The sequence below is a fragment of the Rhinopithecus roxellana genome, chromosome 6 (assembly GCF_007565055.1).
Source record: "Rhinopithecus roxellana isolate Shanxi Qingling chromosome 6, ASM756505v1, whole genome shotgun sequence".
In the NCBI taxonomy this organism is placed as follows: Eukaryota; Metazoa; Chordata; class Mammalia; order Primates; family Cercopithecidae; genus Rhinopithecus; species Rhinopithecus roxellana.
Window position 1 is genome coordinate 371,454 of NC_044554.1, and position 18,380 is coordinate 389,833.

The 18,380-nt window shown below is 42.6% G+C and overlaps 1 protein-coding gene across 3 annotated transcripts in view; it reads right to left on the reverse strand.

The window, feature by feature from the left end:
• Positions 1 to 18,077, reverse strand: part of ZNF680 (zinc finger protein 680) — a 74,647-nt gene extending 56,570 nt beyond the window's left edge. For all 3 annotated transcript variants that reach the window (XR_004057999.1, XR_004058000.1, XM_010372533.2), the window contains exon 1: positions 17,873 to 18,077. Coding sequence is in view for 1 of the 3 variants with exons in the window: in XM_010372533.2 (XP_010370835.2) it covers positions 17,873 to 17,902 (30 nt within the window). In the remaining 2 variants the exon portion in view is untranslated. The remainder of the gene's footprint in view (positions 1 to 17,872) is intronic.
• Between the last annotated feature and the right edge of the window lie 303 nt (positions 18,078 to 18,380).

Genomic DNA, 18,380 nt, shown 5'->3' on the forward strand with positions numbered 1-18,380 from the left:
CATTAGTTGGAGAAACCAGTCACAGCACAGACTCCCTTAAACTCAGCACTCTCATCACAACACAAAGACAACCAATCTCCATCCTCAAGTATCATATTCTTTGCTGCTCCTTTAAAGTTTACAGAGGAAACAAAAGGGAACAACGTTTGAATGAATCTGCATTCAGAAAACAACATGTACACATGCACTAGCGTAACGTTTATTAAGCAAGTGCTATGTCCTCAAGTGTTACAGAGCATTGTGCTGGGAAAAATACATTATTTGATTTAATCCTCATAACACCCTGGGAGTTGGTACGAGGTGTTCAATAAATCTCAGGATAAAGAGCCCAGGATTTTTATTTCTTCTGTTTCTCTGTCATTGATTTTTTTTTTTTTTTTGTGAAGATGTATAAAATAAAAGCTAAATATAGACAGATGAGAGGGATACAGAAAAGCTTAATGTAGTTTAGAAAAATTTTTTATTGTGTTTATGTTTACCTTTTTGTGGCTTATGGAGCAACTACTAAATCTGCAGTAACAGAAAACAAGTTGCTACATGGAACATCTCAGCAAGTCCTGGTTTTGATAAAAAAAATAAAAAATAAAAAATTAAGACCCTAAAATAAATACTTTATTTTTCCCATTTATCTGCTTCTGAGTTTCAAAGAGTTATGGGCACCAGTTGTAAAAAGGCTGCAGGACTCACCAGCCAAAACTAATTTCTTCTAATCAGTTTGGTGAAGCAAGACTCCACAGTGGGGCCAGACCTAAATAAGGCCTCCAAAAAGAGTGAATCTTACAACTGGGGGAGGGAGTGGACCCTATGTAGAATTCTGCTCTGCTCTCTACGCCACTGATGTATTTCCAGTTCTGATTTTTTTTAGCTTACCTAAGAGAAACTTACATTATAGAGTTTGTGTAACTCTAATTTCTTTTAGCCACTGCCATGTCAATTTTATAACATATACTAGTAAGTAATTTAAACAAATTCCTTAAGGTTTTCTAGGGTAATTTTATTAGAATATAAATATGTATTAACAGGAAAGTAAAAAAGAATACAAACAATAACAACTCTTCTGTTCATAAATATCCCTTCAGGTGATGACATCAGAAGTCACAACAATATAAAGTGGCCAAAGGCCAAGTTTTTTTTTCCCCCCCACACATCTATACATTGTACCAACTGTATAATGCTTCATTCAACCATTTATCCAGTTACTAGTCTAGACTTAAAGTTCCTGCATGGTAGGAACACTGAATGCTTCAACTATTTTCTAATGGCCATATAAAATGGAAGCAATTAGTTTATCTATTTGAGTCTCCAGACCCCCTTTTTTTTTTTCACCCAAGTACCAGGAAACTTGAGAAACTCTCATCTGGGTACCAACCAAGACATCTCTTGTATGAGGGGAGGAACAAAAGCAGACTGACTCATTTCTCTTACACTGAGACAGAAGCATAATTAACCACTCTTGTCAGCCTGACACAGTTCTGCTCTGGACAACCTCAAATGTCTCAAAGATGCCTAGGTGATTGTGAGAGTGTTCCCAATGACCCTGGGCTGATGACCCGATGATGTGCCAGGCAGGAGAGACTCAGGGTGATCCTATGTAAAAAACGAAACTAGCCAGGCGCGGTGGCTCATCATGCCTGTAATTCAAGCACTTTGGGAGGCTAAGGTGGGCGGATCACAAGGTCAGGAGTTTGAGACCAGACTGGCCAACATGGTGAAACCCCGTCTCTACTAAAAATACAAAAATTAGTGTGGCATGGTGGCATGTGCCTGTAATCCCAGCTACTCGGGAGGCTGAGGGAGGAGAATCACTTGAACCTGAGAGGCAGAGGCTGCAGTGAGCTGAGATCATGCCATTGCACTCCAGCCTGGGCAATGGAGACTCCGTCTCCAAAACCAAAAAAATGAAACTGCCCTGGTGGAGCTCCAGAATTTGGATCACCTGTCCTGATGAGCTAGCTCTTGGGTTAGAGGAAGGACAAGAATACTCCAGTACCACATTTCACAGGTAGATATAGTTGTGGTCATGGCTTTGGATACTCTGTGGCCTTGATCTCTCACTCCTAAGATGCTTGTTTACACTTACGGATTCTCCCATGAGATTCTATTTACACCTGGTGCCTCTCACAAAACTGTAGCAGGTCACTGAACAAGATCAGAAAAGCTCAAGCAGCCATACTCTCAGAAGGGAACTTTAGAATGTCTATGCTGACATCTCACAATGCAGAACATGCCTCCTGTTGGTTTTCTGTACATTCTCAATCCTAAGTCTGGCCCTGTATTGTAAATCCCAGGCAGAGGCCAAACCTTATTATGTGCAGATTCTAGGTGGGATTAACCTAGCTCTGCGTTCTTGGGTGTTACAGCAAATGGGGTACAACCAAAGGAGACTTCCCCTCACAGAGGCTGCTCTAGCACATTCTAAATGATATGTCTACCTAAAACAAATTTTTTTAAATTTAAAAAAAAAAACAACTGAGACACTGAACACGGTGGCTCACATCTGTAATTCCAGCACTTTGGGAGGCCAAGGCAGGTAGATCACCTGAGGTCAGGAGTTCAAGAACAGCCTGGCCAACAAAGTGAAACCCCGTCTCTACTTAAAATGCAAAAAAAAAAAAAAAATAGCTGGGCGTGGTGGCACATGCCTGTAATCCCAGATACTTGTGAGGCTAAGGCAGGAGAATCGGTTGAGCCTGGGAGGCAGAGGATACAGTGAGCCGTGACTGCACCACTGTACTCCAGCCTGGGCAACAAGAACAAGAGTCCATCACACACACACAAAAAAAAACTGAGGCAATATGAACATAAGTAGACAGTTTATTTGGGTCAAGCTTGAAGACTGTAACTTGAGAGCAAAGATTCAAATTGTCAAAAATTTACACTTTGATTAGCAGCAGTTACAAGTAGATTTGTACAGGCAAAAACAGAGGGATAGAGAGTGGACTGATATAAAGTTGTTAGAAATTCTTATTTACAAAAATAAAATTGATTACTAATTGGCTATACATTGTTAAGCTATAGGGTATGGGTTATAGTATCCAGTGTGGAATTATTAATTTATAGCTACTTATGGCTATAGTAAGCAGTTTTAAGAGATAAATCAATAGCTAAAAGAAGCAAGAAAGACATAATTGTGGTCTCATTTAAATGTCTCTTTGAGTCTTACAAGTAAATGGACATGCATTTTTCAGGTAAAATGTTTTATTTTTTCCCAAAATCTCAAGATCCAGATTCAGAATTTGGAGTTCAGATTTAGGTCCCGAATAAATGGAATAGTAGCTGGTGTTACCTGCAGATTTATGGACATTTTAGCAACACGAGGAAAGAGAAAGTGGAGATTCTCATTTCTACTCACTGCACACATGTCACTAAGTTTGTGAGCTTCATGGTCTCTGAATCAGTTTCAGGTCTGAAGATACAAGAGTGAAAGAGGTAAAATGGTTGATTGCTGCCCTGTGAAATTTGGTCTAACCTCTTTAAAAGTGACTATAGAGGACTACAGATTATCAAACAGGCAGAGAAACAATTCTGCCTGCATATTTAGGGGAGAGCATGCATTCTGCAGCACAACTGTGAATGGACTGGAAGCCTGAGAGGGAAAGGACCCTCTAGAGTAAAGCTTGGTTGGCACCTTATGTTTATGTCATGTCTGGTAATTCTAGACAGTTCTTGGGAAATATAATTAAAAGACAAATTTTCTCTAGCCTTAGAGCAACTCCACAATGACTGAACAGAAATAAAACTGTTATATTACACAATTAATCCAGAATTTGACATGCATCAAGGTCAATCTGCTTAACAGATTGCAAAGACAGAAAGATGGTCACCATAATTAGCCCAAGAGTAGAAAAACTTACAGCACCATGTCATGCATAGTTCATTCTGAATTCACCTCGTAATTGGGGAGGCCATCTGTGTATGTCAATTTGTTACATATAATTACAAAAAACTTTTAAGATCTTCATGACAGAGAGTAGTTTTGCAATATAAAACCAGGTGCCTGCTGAAGGTAGGCTCTCAGTCTCCCACAGAAACATTTGAAAAGGGTGCTATCATTTTGGCTATTTACATTTTGAAGCAATGGCTCTCTACTCCCCGAGCGTTGGACTACAGAACCTCTGCGTGCCCTCTCCTGGTGGCTGGAGTTTTCTCTCGACCCCTACCCTCTGCCACTGAGGTACAACCCACAATACAGGGTGAACAGCTGGCAGGTCACATCTCACGTGAACCCCAATTGCCACAGCAGCACTCCAGCACCACATCAAAGAGTGAAGCCTGAGCTGCAGGAGGAGAGCCTGCAGGCTTCCTGGGTAGGATTGTACCTTCACAATAAGGAGAAAGGGAACAGTGTTTTAGGCTCAGTTTCTATTTATAATGGTGACATGGAAAACGTTCTGCTGGATTTCCAGCATGAGTCTGGAAAAAGATAGCTCCAAGAGTTCCACTGTGACAGCCCACCTCGTTCATGGACACTGTGAAATGCTAAAATGGCTTCTGAAACAGACACTCAAAGCACTGGAGAGAAAAACAGCTCTCAGTCTCAGCAAGATTATATTGAGAGAAAAAATAAGTTAAATGTATCTTGAGAAAACACTCAGATTACATGTAAGACTGATGAAGTCAGCCAGAAAATATTTCCCTATAAAATATTTATCTCTAAATACCCAAATTACACAGCTACTCTCAGCATGAGAAACATGAGCATTATGAAGAAGGGAGCATATTCTCAGTAGAATTTTATGAGATTCCTCCATCTCTGCTGCTCTCTCATCTTTTAGCCATTGAAAGGGGGATTCTATTGGAATACATCTGACTACATCCACCAGCACTTTTTTTTCTGAGATGGAGTCTCATTCTGTCACTCAGGCTAGAGTGCAGTGGCATGATCTCAGCTCACTGCAACCTCTGCCTCCCAGGTTAAAGCAATTCTACTGCCTTAGCCTCCAGAGTAGCTTGAATTACAGGCACCTGCCGCCACACCTGGCTAATTTTTGTATTTTTAGTAGAGACAGGATTTCACTATGTTGGCCATTCTGGTCTCGAACTCCTGACCGTAAGTGATCCACCCGTGTTGGCCTCCCTAAGTGCTGTGATTACAGGCATGAGCCACTGTGCCCAGTCACCACCAGCACTTTTTGATGAAAAATTAGAATCTGATTTTGTTTATATAGTGGAATATATTTGAGCTTGCAACACAGCTAAGAGGAGAGCTATTATAGTTTTTTGGTGGTCAGATCGTTTGTGTTTATTTGTTCTTTAATAGCAGCATTCTAACTTACTGAAATGAAAGACACAAAAATGGCCGGGCGCGGTGGCCCACGCCTATAATCCCAGCACTTTGGGAGTTTGAGGCGGGTGGATCACCTGAGGTCGGGAGTTCAAGACCTGCCTGACCAACATGGAGAAACCCCGTCTCTATTAAAAATACAAAATTAGCCAGGCATGGTGGCACATGCCTGTAATCCCAGCTACTCAGGAGGCTGAGGCAGGAGAATCGCTTGAACCCAGGAGGCAGAGGTTGCGGTGAGCTGAGATCGCGCCATTGCACTCCAGCCTGGGCAAAAAGAGCAAAACTCCGTCTCAAAAAAAAAAAAAAAAAAAAAGACATTAAAATCATGCTTACTTATCGTTATCCCTACTGGATAAGTAATAAGTATATAAGACTAACATCTACTGTAACAATACGGTACTAAATTTTATTTGGATGTTAAAGTATCTAAATATAAATAATTTTAATGTACTGGTCATAATGTAAGATTTGTGAAAATTTTCTTTAACCATAATTCAGTTAAAACACTTTTTATTTAAAAAGTAGAAATAATAATATTAAAATGACTAAGGGTTTCATTCAAAGTAAATATTGTGGCCTTATATTTATATTATTGTAGAAAATACTCTTTAATTTATATTAATGTTGACCAGACGTGGTGGCTCATGCCAGTAATCCCAGCACTTTGGGAGGTCAAGACGGGCAGATCACCTGAGGTCAGGAGTTCGAGACCAGCCTGGCCAACATGGCAAACTCCTGTCTCTACTAAAAATATAAAAATTAGCCAGGCGTGGTAGCACATGCTGGTAGTCCCAGCTACTCGGGAGGATGAGGCAGGTGAACTGCTTGAACCTGGGAGATGGAGTTGCAGTGAGCTGAGATTGCCACTGCACTCCAACCTGGGCGACAAAGTAACACTATCTCAAAAAAAAAAAAAAAAGTATATGATTGTAGGCTGTCTACAACTGCTTCACTTGACAATGCTAATTGTTCTGAAGTAATAAATAGAAACCAAGGCTCAATTCCAACTCCACTGTTATATACTGAACCGTTTATTTAGCTACACCTAGGTTAATATGATTTATATGATTTACATATATTTCAATAAAGCAGAGTAAAAAAGTACATATAATCCAAATGCTTTAAGAAAAGAGAGATGAGGATAATAGCCTTCCTTATCTTCAGGTAGGAAAATAAAGCCTCTTATTTTTATTTTCTCCTGTAACAGCCAAGTCTTTAGACATGCTCTTGAACATCTGAATTTCAGTAGACACTGGATTCAGGCATCTAAGGAGTGGCCCTGGGCACACTGTGTGCACTTGAAAGTTTACAGAGAGAAAAAGCAGAATACAGAAAGGTGTCATAAAAAAAGTCTATGGATGCCCATGAATAAAGCAAGTTCTCAGAGACCTATGAAGAGACTTAGATTCTGACACAATAATAGTGGGAGACTACAACACCCCACAGACACTCTTAGATTCTTAGGGCAGAAACTTTACAAAGATCTCAGGATCTAAACTCAACACTTGGACAAATAGTCCTACAGAACTCTTAATCTAAAAACAACATACTACACATTCTTCTCATTACCATGTGACACATACTCTAACATTGAGTATGCAATCAGAAATAAAACAACCCTCAGCAAATTCCAAAATTACACCAACCATACACACAGAGCACAGCTTGATAAAAATATAATTCAGTAAAAAAAAAAAAAAAAACTTGAAATGATACAAGTACATGGAAATTATGCCACCTGAGCCTGAATGATTTTTGAGTAAATAATGAAATTAAAGCAGAAATCAAGTTCATTGCAAAAAATGAGAACAAAGATACAACATACCAGAATCTCTGCAACACAGCTAAGGCAGTGTTAAGGAGAAATTTATAGCACTAAAAGCTCGCACCTAAAAGTTAGAAAGATCTCAATTTAACAACCTAACACCATGAATAAAAGGAGAGAAAGCAAGAGCAAACCAACCCCTAAGCTAGAAGACAAGAAATAACCAAAATCAGATCTGAACTGAAAATTTAAACAGAAAAAAATATACAAGACCACAAAATCCAGGAGTTAAACCTTTGTAAAAAAAATAATAATAATAAGATAAACCACTAGCTGCAATAATAAAGAAATAAGGTCCAAATAAACACAGTTAGAATGACAAAAAAAGACACTACCACTGACCCCACAGAAATACAAATAACTATTGAAGTCTACTATGAACACTTCTATAAACATGAACTAGAAAATCTATGCACACAAACTAGAAAGTAGAAGTTTCAGGATACAAAATAAGTGTACAAAAAATCAGTAACATCCCTGAACATCAACAACATTCAACCAAAGGCCAAATCAAAAAAAATCCCATTCATCATAATCACAAAAATAATAAAATGTTTAGGAATACAGCTAATCAGGAAGGTGAAAAATCTCTATGACAAAAATTACAAAATGCTTCTTAAAGAAGTCAGAGATGACACAAGCCAATGGGCAGCCATTTAATGCTCATGGATAGAAAAAATTGATATCATTAAAATAGCCATACGGCCAAATGAAATTTACAGAATGCTATTTCTATCAAACTACCAAAAACATTCTTCACGGAACTAAAAAAAAAAAAAAAGTACTTTAAAATTTCTATGAAACCGAAAAAAAAAACAAAAAAAACCCCTGAATAGCCAAGGCAATTACAAGCAAAAAGAACAGAGCAGGTGGCATTACATTACCTGACTTCAAACTATACAACAGAGGGACAGTAACCAAAGCACCATGATACTGGTACACAGACTCATAGAACAAAATAGAACAGAGAGCCCAGAAATAATGCCACACACCTACAACCATCTGATCTTCTACAAATCTCACAAGAGCAATGCAGGAAGAATTCCCTATTTAATAAATGGTGCTGGAAAAACCAGCTAGCACTATGTAAAAGACTGAAACTGGATGCCTTCCTTACACCATATTAAAAAAAAAATCAACTGCAGGTGATTAAAGACCTAAATGTAGAATATAAAATAGTAAAAAAAATTCTGAAAGAAAAATCTAAAAAATACCTATGTCAATTGGATCAACAAAATATTATTGACATAGGAACTGACAAAGAGTTTATGATGAAGATACCAAAAGCAATTGCAACAAAAGCAAAACTTAGTAAGACCTAAAGAAACTAAAGAGCTTCTTCACAGCAAAGCAAACTATCAATAGAGTAAAAAACCTACCTACACAATAAAAAGAAAATATTTGCAAAATATGCTTCTGACAAAGGTCTACTACTCAAAATTTGTAAGAAAATTTAAAAATTTTACCATAAGGCAGGACAGGCACGGTGGCTCACATCTGTAATCCCAGAACTTTGGGAGGCCAAGGTGGGTGGATCACGAGATCAGGAGATCGAGACCATCCTGGCAAACACGGTGAAACCCTGTCTCTACTAAAAATACAAAAATTGGCCGGGCGCGGTGGCTCACGCCTGTAATCCCAGCACTTCGGGAGGCCGAGGCGAGCGGATCACGAGGACAGGAGATCGAGACCATCCTGGCTAACACAGTGAAACCCCGTCTCTACTAAAGAATACAAAAAATTAGCCGGGCGTAGTGGCGGGAGCCTGTAGTCCCAGCTACTCGGGAGGCTGAGGCAGGAGAATGGCATGAACCCGGGAGGCGGAGCTTGCAGTGAGCCAAGATTGTGCCACTGCACTCCAGCCTGGGCCACAGAGCGAGATTCCGTCTCAAAAAAAAAAAATACAAAAATTGTCCGGGCGCGGTGGCTCATGCCTGTAATTCCAGCACTTTGGGAGGCCGAGGCGGGCAGATCACGAGGTCAGGAGTTCAAGACCAGCCTGGCCAACATGGTGAAACTCCGTCTCTACTAAAAATACAAAAATTAGCCGGGCATGGTGGCACATGCCTGTAATCCCAGCTACTTGGGAGGCTGAGGCAGGAGAATCACTTCAACCCAGGAGATGGAGGTTGCAGTGAGCCAAGACCGTGCCACTGCACTCCAGCCTGGGTGATAGAGCAAGACTCAGTCTCAAAAAAAAAAAAAAAAATTTACCACAAGGCCGGGCATGGTGGTTCATGCCTGTAACCCTAGCACTTTGGGAGGCCAAGGCAGGCAGATCACTTGAGGTCAGGAGTTTGAGACCAGCCTGGCCAATGTGGTGAAACCCATCTCTACTAAGAATACAAAAATTAGCCGGCCATGGTTGCATGCACCTGTAGTACAGGAGGCTGAGGCAGGAGAATTGCTTGAACCCAGGAGGTGGAGGACAAGAAGAGGAAAAACAGACACAGGCCAAGTTGAGGGTGGTGGGTGGGACGATAGAAAGGACTAGAAAAAACACCTGTTTATGCTATGCATAGTACCTCAGTAACAAAATAATCTACACCAAACCCCCATGCCACAATTTTGCTTATATAACTACTCGCACGTTTACCACGACCCTGAAACAAAAATAAAAGTTAAAAGGAATAAAATCCATGGGGGGGGAGAGTGCAATGTAGGTGGAAGGACTGGTCTGTCCTACAGATAGTGGCCCACATGGGGCTGTACTCGTTTATTTCTGTGTCTGGGCAGGCAGATGAGATTATGAACAGGTGGTACAGAACCGTTGGTTGTGGAGGAAGCAGGTTGCTGCTGCAGATTCAGTGTCTGGGGGTGGGGATATGCAGGAAACTGTAAACACTTTTGTGGATTTTTGGCAAAAAAACACTAGGATTAAAAATGCTGTGGTGAAATTCCTCATGGTGGTGCCTAGTCCTGGGAGGAGTGTGGACACATCAATTTCTAGTGGGTATGTTTGTGAGTGGGTAGGAATCCTGGGGTGGCAGCTGTGGGAAAAGGGGGCCTGTTATCACAGCTAATTTCCTCTAAGTTTTCAGTCCTCTCTCACCCTGGGAAGAGACCTGGAATTCCAGGACAATGGCATAGTGTGACAGCCTATGTACAGGAGAGCAGAACTTCTCATTTCCAGACACCCAGAGTTCCATTCCAGGCCAGGCCTCTGTGATAGTTTCCTTCTGGCACCAAATCTGTATTTGCTGAACACAAAGCAATTCTCCAACACCAACTAATTGTCTAACATTTGAATTCTGACACCATCCAGAGTCAGCACAGACCCTGATTCAGGGCTCAGTCTCACAACACTATCCTCACTCCAGAGGCCAGTCACAAACTTCATGGGTCCATCTATGCTTCTGACCTACTGTTTAAAAATTGGAAACTCTTATAAACTCCCTCCAATTACATAATTTGATAGAGCTACTCACAAAACTAAACAAAACACTGTAGTTATGTTGACCAGTTTATTATAAAAGATACCAAAAGGCCCAAAAAAGTCAACGGAAAAAGGTACAGGACGACAAAGAATAAAGGTGGGAAAGGATGAAGCACATAGATAATCCTGGTAAAAAGTTGTGATTAATAAAATTCTTTATCCTTTGAGTTCTCCAGGAACAGTTTATGAAAAGAAACACCCTTCCCATTATGACTTAGATGGTGGGTGCTCTCTTTTCTTACCTGACACATAACCAGAAGCAGACTCCGCACATTATTTTCATTATAAAAAATTAGCTGAATTTGCCTTCAGTTTTCAAAATAAAATACTTTTTAATCAAACTTAAGTTTCTCTCCTTCCCACAGGCTCCTGAACATTGAGCTACCTTCAGTCTGAGCCAACACAGAACCCCATTTTATGTCCCTCCTAAGAACACGCTGACTTCAGGGTAAAACAATTCTCTCATCTAGAATTGAATTTTTTGTCCTTCAATTTGCCATTCCCCTCCCACCTTGTTTTTAATCTAGTTTCCTCCTCCCTATGAAAGAAAGCCCTTGTCCTGAGGCCCTGAAAGGTAAGGGGGGCTGCTGCTGAAGTGGCTGGAGTGGTCATTCTGATCAGCACACCAGGGCTGCCTCTCAGGACACTCAGAGCAGCCAGGGCCTTCCGGATGGAGCCTCCACTTGCTGCTTCTTGAGTTCCACCCAGCTTCCAGCACTTAGACGCTGACGATTCAGAATGAAGGGGCTTTAGTGAGCGTCTCTAGTGCTGCATTGTTCAACAGTAGCCCCTAGTCTCATGTGGCTGTTTAAATGTGCATTTGTTAAATAAATTCAATTTCCCATAAATCTAATTTAAATCAGTTCCCTAGTTGCACTAGCTACATTCAAGTGCGGGTCAGTAGCCAAAAGTAACTTTATTGGACAATGCAGACACAGAACATTGCCATTATCACAGAAAGTCCTACAGGACAGTGCTATGCAGACACTATTTCCAGCCCCAGGCAGTGGGTCAAATCCTTGACCTAAGCCTGGATCTCTCCACCTTTCTCCCTGCTCCCTATACCCAGCAGCCTCTGGCTGGGGCCTGCTTCCCCACAGAAAACAGTCTGAGACAGTTCTGCCATCTGCACCATTCTCCTGACACACTCCCTCATCTCAGTGACTATTTCATTCAGCAGTTATTCACTGGGCATCTCCTATGTGCCAAAAAGTACACTAGAGCTACAGTGATAAACCAGACAGAGCTCCCAACCTAAAGAAGCATATGTTCCAGAGAGAGGAGACAACAAAGCTTGGATAATTACAAGGAAACAAAACATGGTAGTAACATGCAAAGTGGCGGTGATTTGGTTGAGTGGTCAGGGAAGCCCTGCCTGAGAAGGGGACATTTCAGCTGATTTCTAAGTGGGGAGAAAATCTGGGAATGCACATTCCAGGTAAAAGGAACACCCAGTAGAAAGGCTCTAAGGTGGGAATGAGCTTGTCAAGTGTGAAGAAAAAAAGACCATTGTGGCAGGGGCTTAGCAGGTGGAGGGAGAGGGTTGGGAAATGAATTTGGACAGAGAGGCAGGAACCAGACTGTGTGGGTACTGGAGGCTGGGGCCAGCAGGCAGGTTAATTGTATTCTTAAATCAGTAGGATGGTTTCCAGGAAGGAATTGACATGATCTTGTGCAAGGATGCCAGCCCATATCAAACTGGAATTTTCTGCCTCCCCCACCAAACATTGGCTTCCCAGGGCTGCAGGTCTCTGTGACCTCTCTTCGCTAAGCCCGTGTGACATGCAGCAGAGAAGCAGGGACTAAGTCAGTCATGCCAGGATACAATAAAACCTCAGGGTCTCTAAAAGGCTCAGAAGCATGAGAGCACAGGGCCTGGAAAACAAGAGACTTTTGAGAACTTGAGCCCACATTTAAATGATGCAGTAGTTTTGGTGTCTGTGGAAAAATCAGTGGACACCTTGCCTGCCTGCCTTTTTGATTAAACACATTATGTATCAAGCTGAATGAAAAAACAAAAGTACTTTTGCAACCTGAGATGGATCAAAGTGAGCAAGCATGCCCACTCTAACACCAGCCCCTGTCACGCCATGAGTCAGATTCCAGCCCATGCTGAGGTCCCAAGGGAGTGGGTGGATGGGTGGCAGATAGCTGAAAGAACAGACAGGGGGCCATAGGCAGATGAAATATGGTTTTATTCAGCAGCTCTCTTACACTGTCTGTCTCTGCCTGCTCGGGCTCTGGGACTCCTGCCACTCCCATGCCTGCAGCTGCGTTCCCTGGCCTGCAAGGCTGGCTCTCCCCTACAGGGTCAAAAACTTCACTCTCTCTCTTTGGACGCCAGGCGTATGCACAGTATCACCAGGGCAGTTATACCTTTTACAAACAACAGTGGCTCTGAGTCAGGTGATGAACCTTCCCATGTTATGGCTGCATAACTGTGACTATATAATAAGTCCTCCCTGGCTGGGCACAGTGGCTCAAGTCCATAATCCCAGCACTTTGGGAGGCCAAGGTGGGTGGATCACTTGAGGTCAGGAGTTTGAGACCAGCCTGGACAACATGGTGAAACCCCGCCTCTACCAGAAATATAAAAAATTAGCCAGGTGTGGTAGTGGGCGCCTGTAATCCCAGCTACTCATGAGGCTGAGGCAGAATTGCTTGAACCCAGGAAGTGGAGGTTGCAGTGAGCTGAGATTGCACCACTGCATTCCAGCCTGGGCGACAGGGCAAGACTCCGTCTCAAAAACAACAACAAAAATCTAAACAAACAAAAAAACCAAGTGGATTTATATGCCTGTGCTCCAAACTTGCTGAGTCACTCTGGCCCAAATGTCTGCCTCGGCCTATTCCCGACCAAAGCACATCCATGTACCTTATAGCCCCTCAAATGAATAAAGCCTTTTCTAGAAGTTGCCAACTCCCTAATGAAAACTTTGCCCTTGACTTTGGTAACATCAAAAATTGCAGATACATGTGGAAGGAAAATAAACTCTTGGGACGCTGAACTCACTATGCCAAAAGTTAAGCCGGGGACTGGGTCATGCAAAGATTGGCTTCCTTTTATTCCCAAACAGATAGCTGTAATTTCACATGCTTACTTTATCTTGTATAAAATGTAGATTTACTGAGGGAGAGAGAGGGGAATGCATGATTGACTTCCCCTGAACCCTTTCTTTCCACATGTAAAATATAGATTCACTGAGTGCTAATCAGAGCCTCACGGCCCTCCCACTTGCTCTTTCAATACTGAAGTTCCCAAAACACTCTTTGGAAAAAGCACAGGACACAGATCCTATTGTGACTTGTGTCTCTTTCTCCCCAGTGTGTCCTCAACATTACCAAAATAAATCTCAAAATTGACTGGAAAAAAAAAAAGAAAAAAGAAAGAAAGCTCTAGTCTGCCTAAAATTTGCAATCTTTAAAGATTTATAGTTGGTGCTTCCTCCTTTGGAATTCTAAATTTTTTTTACATAAATCTGTGTTTTATTTTACAAAGTCCAGAAACTGCCTCAAAAAAACAACTTCATCTTCAGTATGACCCTCCCAATCCCCTTTCATCTTAACCTTAACTGCATCTGCCTGTGGGTCCCCAGCTTTCCAGGGCTCTGTAGCTTTTCTCAGTATAAAGGCTTCTTCCATGGCTGGGGTGAGCAGCCTGAGACATCTGCAGGGGAGGCTCCCCAAAAAGAGCTGGGCCTTTTGCAGGGTCAATATTAGCCTTAGCTTGCAGTCACTGGGCTCAAACTTTAATTTTCATGTCTGAGTTATTCATTTCGCTTTTGAAACTAACAGTTTGAACATTCAGCAAAATTACTTGAACACAGTGCTCAAGTAAGGGAAGGAATTTTTTTTTTCTTTTTTGAGATGAAGTTTCACACTCTCACCCAGGCTGGAGTGCAGTAGCGAGATCTCGGCTCACTGAAACCTCCACCTCCTGGGTTCAAGCAATCTCCCTGCTCAGCCTCCCTAGTAGCTGGGATTACAGGCGCCTGCCACCACACCCAGCTAATTTTTTATTTTTTTCTTTTTCTTTTTTTTTTTTTTTTGAGACACAGTCTCACTCTGTCCCCCAGGCTGAAGTGCAGTGGCGCAATCTCCGCTCACTGCAAGCTCCGCCTCACGGGTTCACACCATTCTACCTCAGCCTCCCCAGTAGCCAGAACTACAGGCGCCTGCCACCACGCCCGGCTAACTTTTTTGTATTTTTTTTAGTAGAGACGGGGTTTCACCATGTTGGCCAGGATGGTCTCGATCTCCTGACCTCATGATCTGCCCGCCTCAGTCTCCCAAAGTGCTGGGATTACAGGCGTGAGCCAATGCACCTGGCCAATTTTTGTATTTTTTAGTAGAGACAGGGTTTCGCCATGTTGGCCAGGATGGTCTTGAACTCCTGACCTCAGGTGATCCGCCCACCTCAGCCTCCCAAAGTGCTGGGATTACAGGCTTGAGCCACTGTGCCTGGTCAGGGAGGACTTTTTTGAAGATGCTTACATTTTACATCTCAATAGGAAAAGCAAAAGTATTCCTTTTAGATAATAAATGTATTATTTTATTATTTCCATTAAAAATTATGTAGTAAACAATTAGTCAGATGGAAACACTTCTAGGAGTTACCAAGTTTTATCTCATAAAATTTAGCATGAAACTCAGAAATCAAGATAACAGGGTATAGACTAGAAATATTCAATGTCACAAATTCACCTTGCAAAAAGAGGTACTAATGTTTTAAAGAATCTATGTACCTTCACCAATTATCTACCACATTTTCTGGTGGAAATGTATTCATTGTCTTTTCTTTTTTTTTTGAGACGAAGTTTCGCTCTTTCGCCCAGGCTGAAGTGCAGTGGTGCAATCTCAGCTCACTGCAACCTCTGCCCTCCAGGTTCAAGCAATTCTCCTGCCTCAGCCTCCCAAGTAGCTGGGATTACAAGCATGTGCCACCACGCTCGGCTAATTTTTGTATTTTTAGTAGAGACAAGGCTTCACCATGTTGTCCAGGCTGGCCTCGAACTCCTGACCTCAAGTGCTCCACCCCCCCTGCTTGGCATCCCAAAGTGCTAGGATTACAGGTATGAGCCACTGCACCCGGCCGGAAATGTATTCATTTTCTAAAGCCAAAATGGAAGAGAGATGTTCTCTATTTTTTTCCCTAGATAGCTAGCATTCTAAAAGTTAAGGCTTGGAATTCTGTTTGAAATTACCCAGCTAGGCTGGGTGCGGCACACCTGTGAACCCAACACTTTGGGAGGCCAAGGCGGGTAGAGCACCTGAGATTAGATTAGGAGTTTGAGACCAGACGGGCCAACATGGTGAAACCTCCCATCTCTACTAAAAATACCAAATTAGCTGAGCGTGGTGGCTAGCGCCTGTAGTCTCAGCTACTCAGGAGGCTGAGGATCGCTTGAACCTGAGAGACAGAGGTTGTAGTGAGCCAAGATCGTGCAACTGCACTCCAGCCTGAGTGACGGAATGAGACTGTCTCCAAAAAAAAAAAGAAAAGAAATTACCCAGCCATAAAAAAAACTACCTGTGACAATTACTAAACTCGGTCTGGAAAACAAAATAGTACATTAGAATTTTTAACAAATGGAATATACGTAGATATTAATTTTTTTCTGAAACTCACCTCTTCTATACCATTTGTAAATATTTTCTTACCTTTTAATTTCCTCTACAAATGTTTCACTATTTGTCTTTCACTCTTTTTTCATCATTTTTTTCACTACTTTTCCTGCCCCTTAGAGAATCCCAAAGGCAGAAATTATTTCTATGTTTTTCCCTTAATACCAGCATCTGATTGACCAGCAATGTGTCCCAAAGAAACGGAAGCTGAGTTGGGTGAAGACAATCGTAATGTCTCAAGGGGTCAGCTTTTCCAAGGAAGTGTACACCAGGAGATTTCTCTCAGCCCCAGGGCATCCACCTGCTCCCTCGAGAGGCTACACTTTGTACCTCAGGCAGTCCTACGAGAGAAAATGAGCCAGGAGCTGATATTCATTAAGCACTCTGGCAGACATAGCCACAGTGGGTATCATGGTTTATTCCCAGACAGTACTGAAACCCAGGACCAGGAAAAATCTGAAGGGTGGCCGAGGACACATCACCCCATAAAGTTTCCAAAGGGAAACCCTGACCCCCCAAAATTCTGATAAGATCTCTGTGACTAGGGAAGATAAAAGGAAAAGAGGCACAGAGATTTTTTACAATAGTGTCCGGGGATTACTCTTTGCTTTCTTCTTATAGAAAATTTTTACAAACAGAAAACAAACCTTTTAAAAAGTATCATCCTATGATTTCTCAAAAAATGATTAATTAAAATACAGTATCAAAAATGTACACTAGGGCCGGGCGCGGTGGCCGACGCCTGTAATCCCAGCACTTTGGGAGGACGAAGCGGGTGCATCACGAGGTCAGGAGCTGGAGACCATCCTGGCTAACACAGTGAAACCCCGTCTCTACTAAAAAAATACAAAAAACTAGCCGGGCGTGGTGGCGGGCGCCTGCAGTCCCAGCTACTCGGGAGGCTGAGGCAGGAGAATGGCGTGAACCTGGGGGGCGAAGTTTGCAGTGAGCCGAGATCGCGCCACTGCATTCCAGCCTGGGCGACAGAGAGAGACTCCACCTCAAAAAAAAAAAAAAAAAATCTAACTCAAATACATTGTTTTTTGGTAAATTACTACATTGGGGGAAATAAAATTTACGCTTAACCAACTATAAACTGCCAAGTACCCTCCGATTACATAACCAGAAAATTTCCACCTTGATCTTACAAATTAAGAAGCTATGTAACTGTACATAACCGATTATTGAATTTGGTTTTATTCATCATATACCACTTAAAAGTCTCTCCTTCAAGCCCCTCCCATGGACCACAAATTACAAATCATAGCTGGGTGCTGTACGATTTTTGAACCACTCTTCTATTGCATTTTAAAATATTTTTGCGGTGACTTCCATGAATTTTTAATAGAAAAAAGGAGGGACTGGGACCCCACGGACCAAAGCTCTTCCCATTCATGAACCCGGTACTGCGAGTTATCAGGCAGAGATGCGGCACTGCGGCGGCAGAGTTGCCCAGCGAGGACTCCAGGCCAAGGCACAGTCACTGCACAGGGAGGAGACAGGACGCCCGGGGTCCGGCTGTCAGCCCAGCCGCCATCTTATGGCTGAAGGGGACCGAGGGCCGAGCTGCGCCAAAGACAACTCGGTCCGCGGATTTTGGAGCCCAGCGCTGGGAGGCTGGAGTCCTGCCACAGTCACTTCTGACTGGTTCCAACCAGCCCCTCCCCCTCTCTCGGGGTGTCGGACCCGGCACTCTCACCATTTCTAGGCTTCCAGGTGGTCCTGGCATCTTAGCTGTGCATCTCCCAATACCTGCAGGTAACCGAGCCACAGAGGATGGGCCTCTACCAGCAGAAGACACAGAGCAGCGAAGACTAGACGTGGAGCTCCTGCGGCAGCTAGAGACAAAGGCCCCGCCAAATCCCGGAAGCCGTCCTGTCCGCTCCAGCTGCGTGCCTGATTGGACGGGTCCCATTCCAGCATCCCTGATTGGATAATGTTTAGGGCCCCACCCCCTAATGCCCTGAGTGACAGAATATGTGCTCAGCTGCTGGGCTGATCGAAGAAAGAGTGAAATTCAAGCTGCAGCGTTCTCAGGCAGGGCTTCCTCCCTGAGCGGAGCCAGGCCCACCCCAGAGGGTATTTGCATATAACCTTGCGTATAAGGTCGTTTGCCTTTATAAATAATATATTATGTGGCTATTCACACATGAAAATAATGCAATAACAATTGTTTAAAATTTTCCAATTTTATGAGCTCCCTGGCT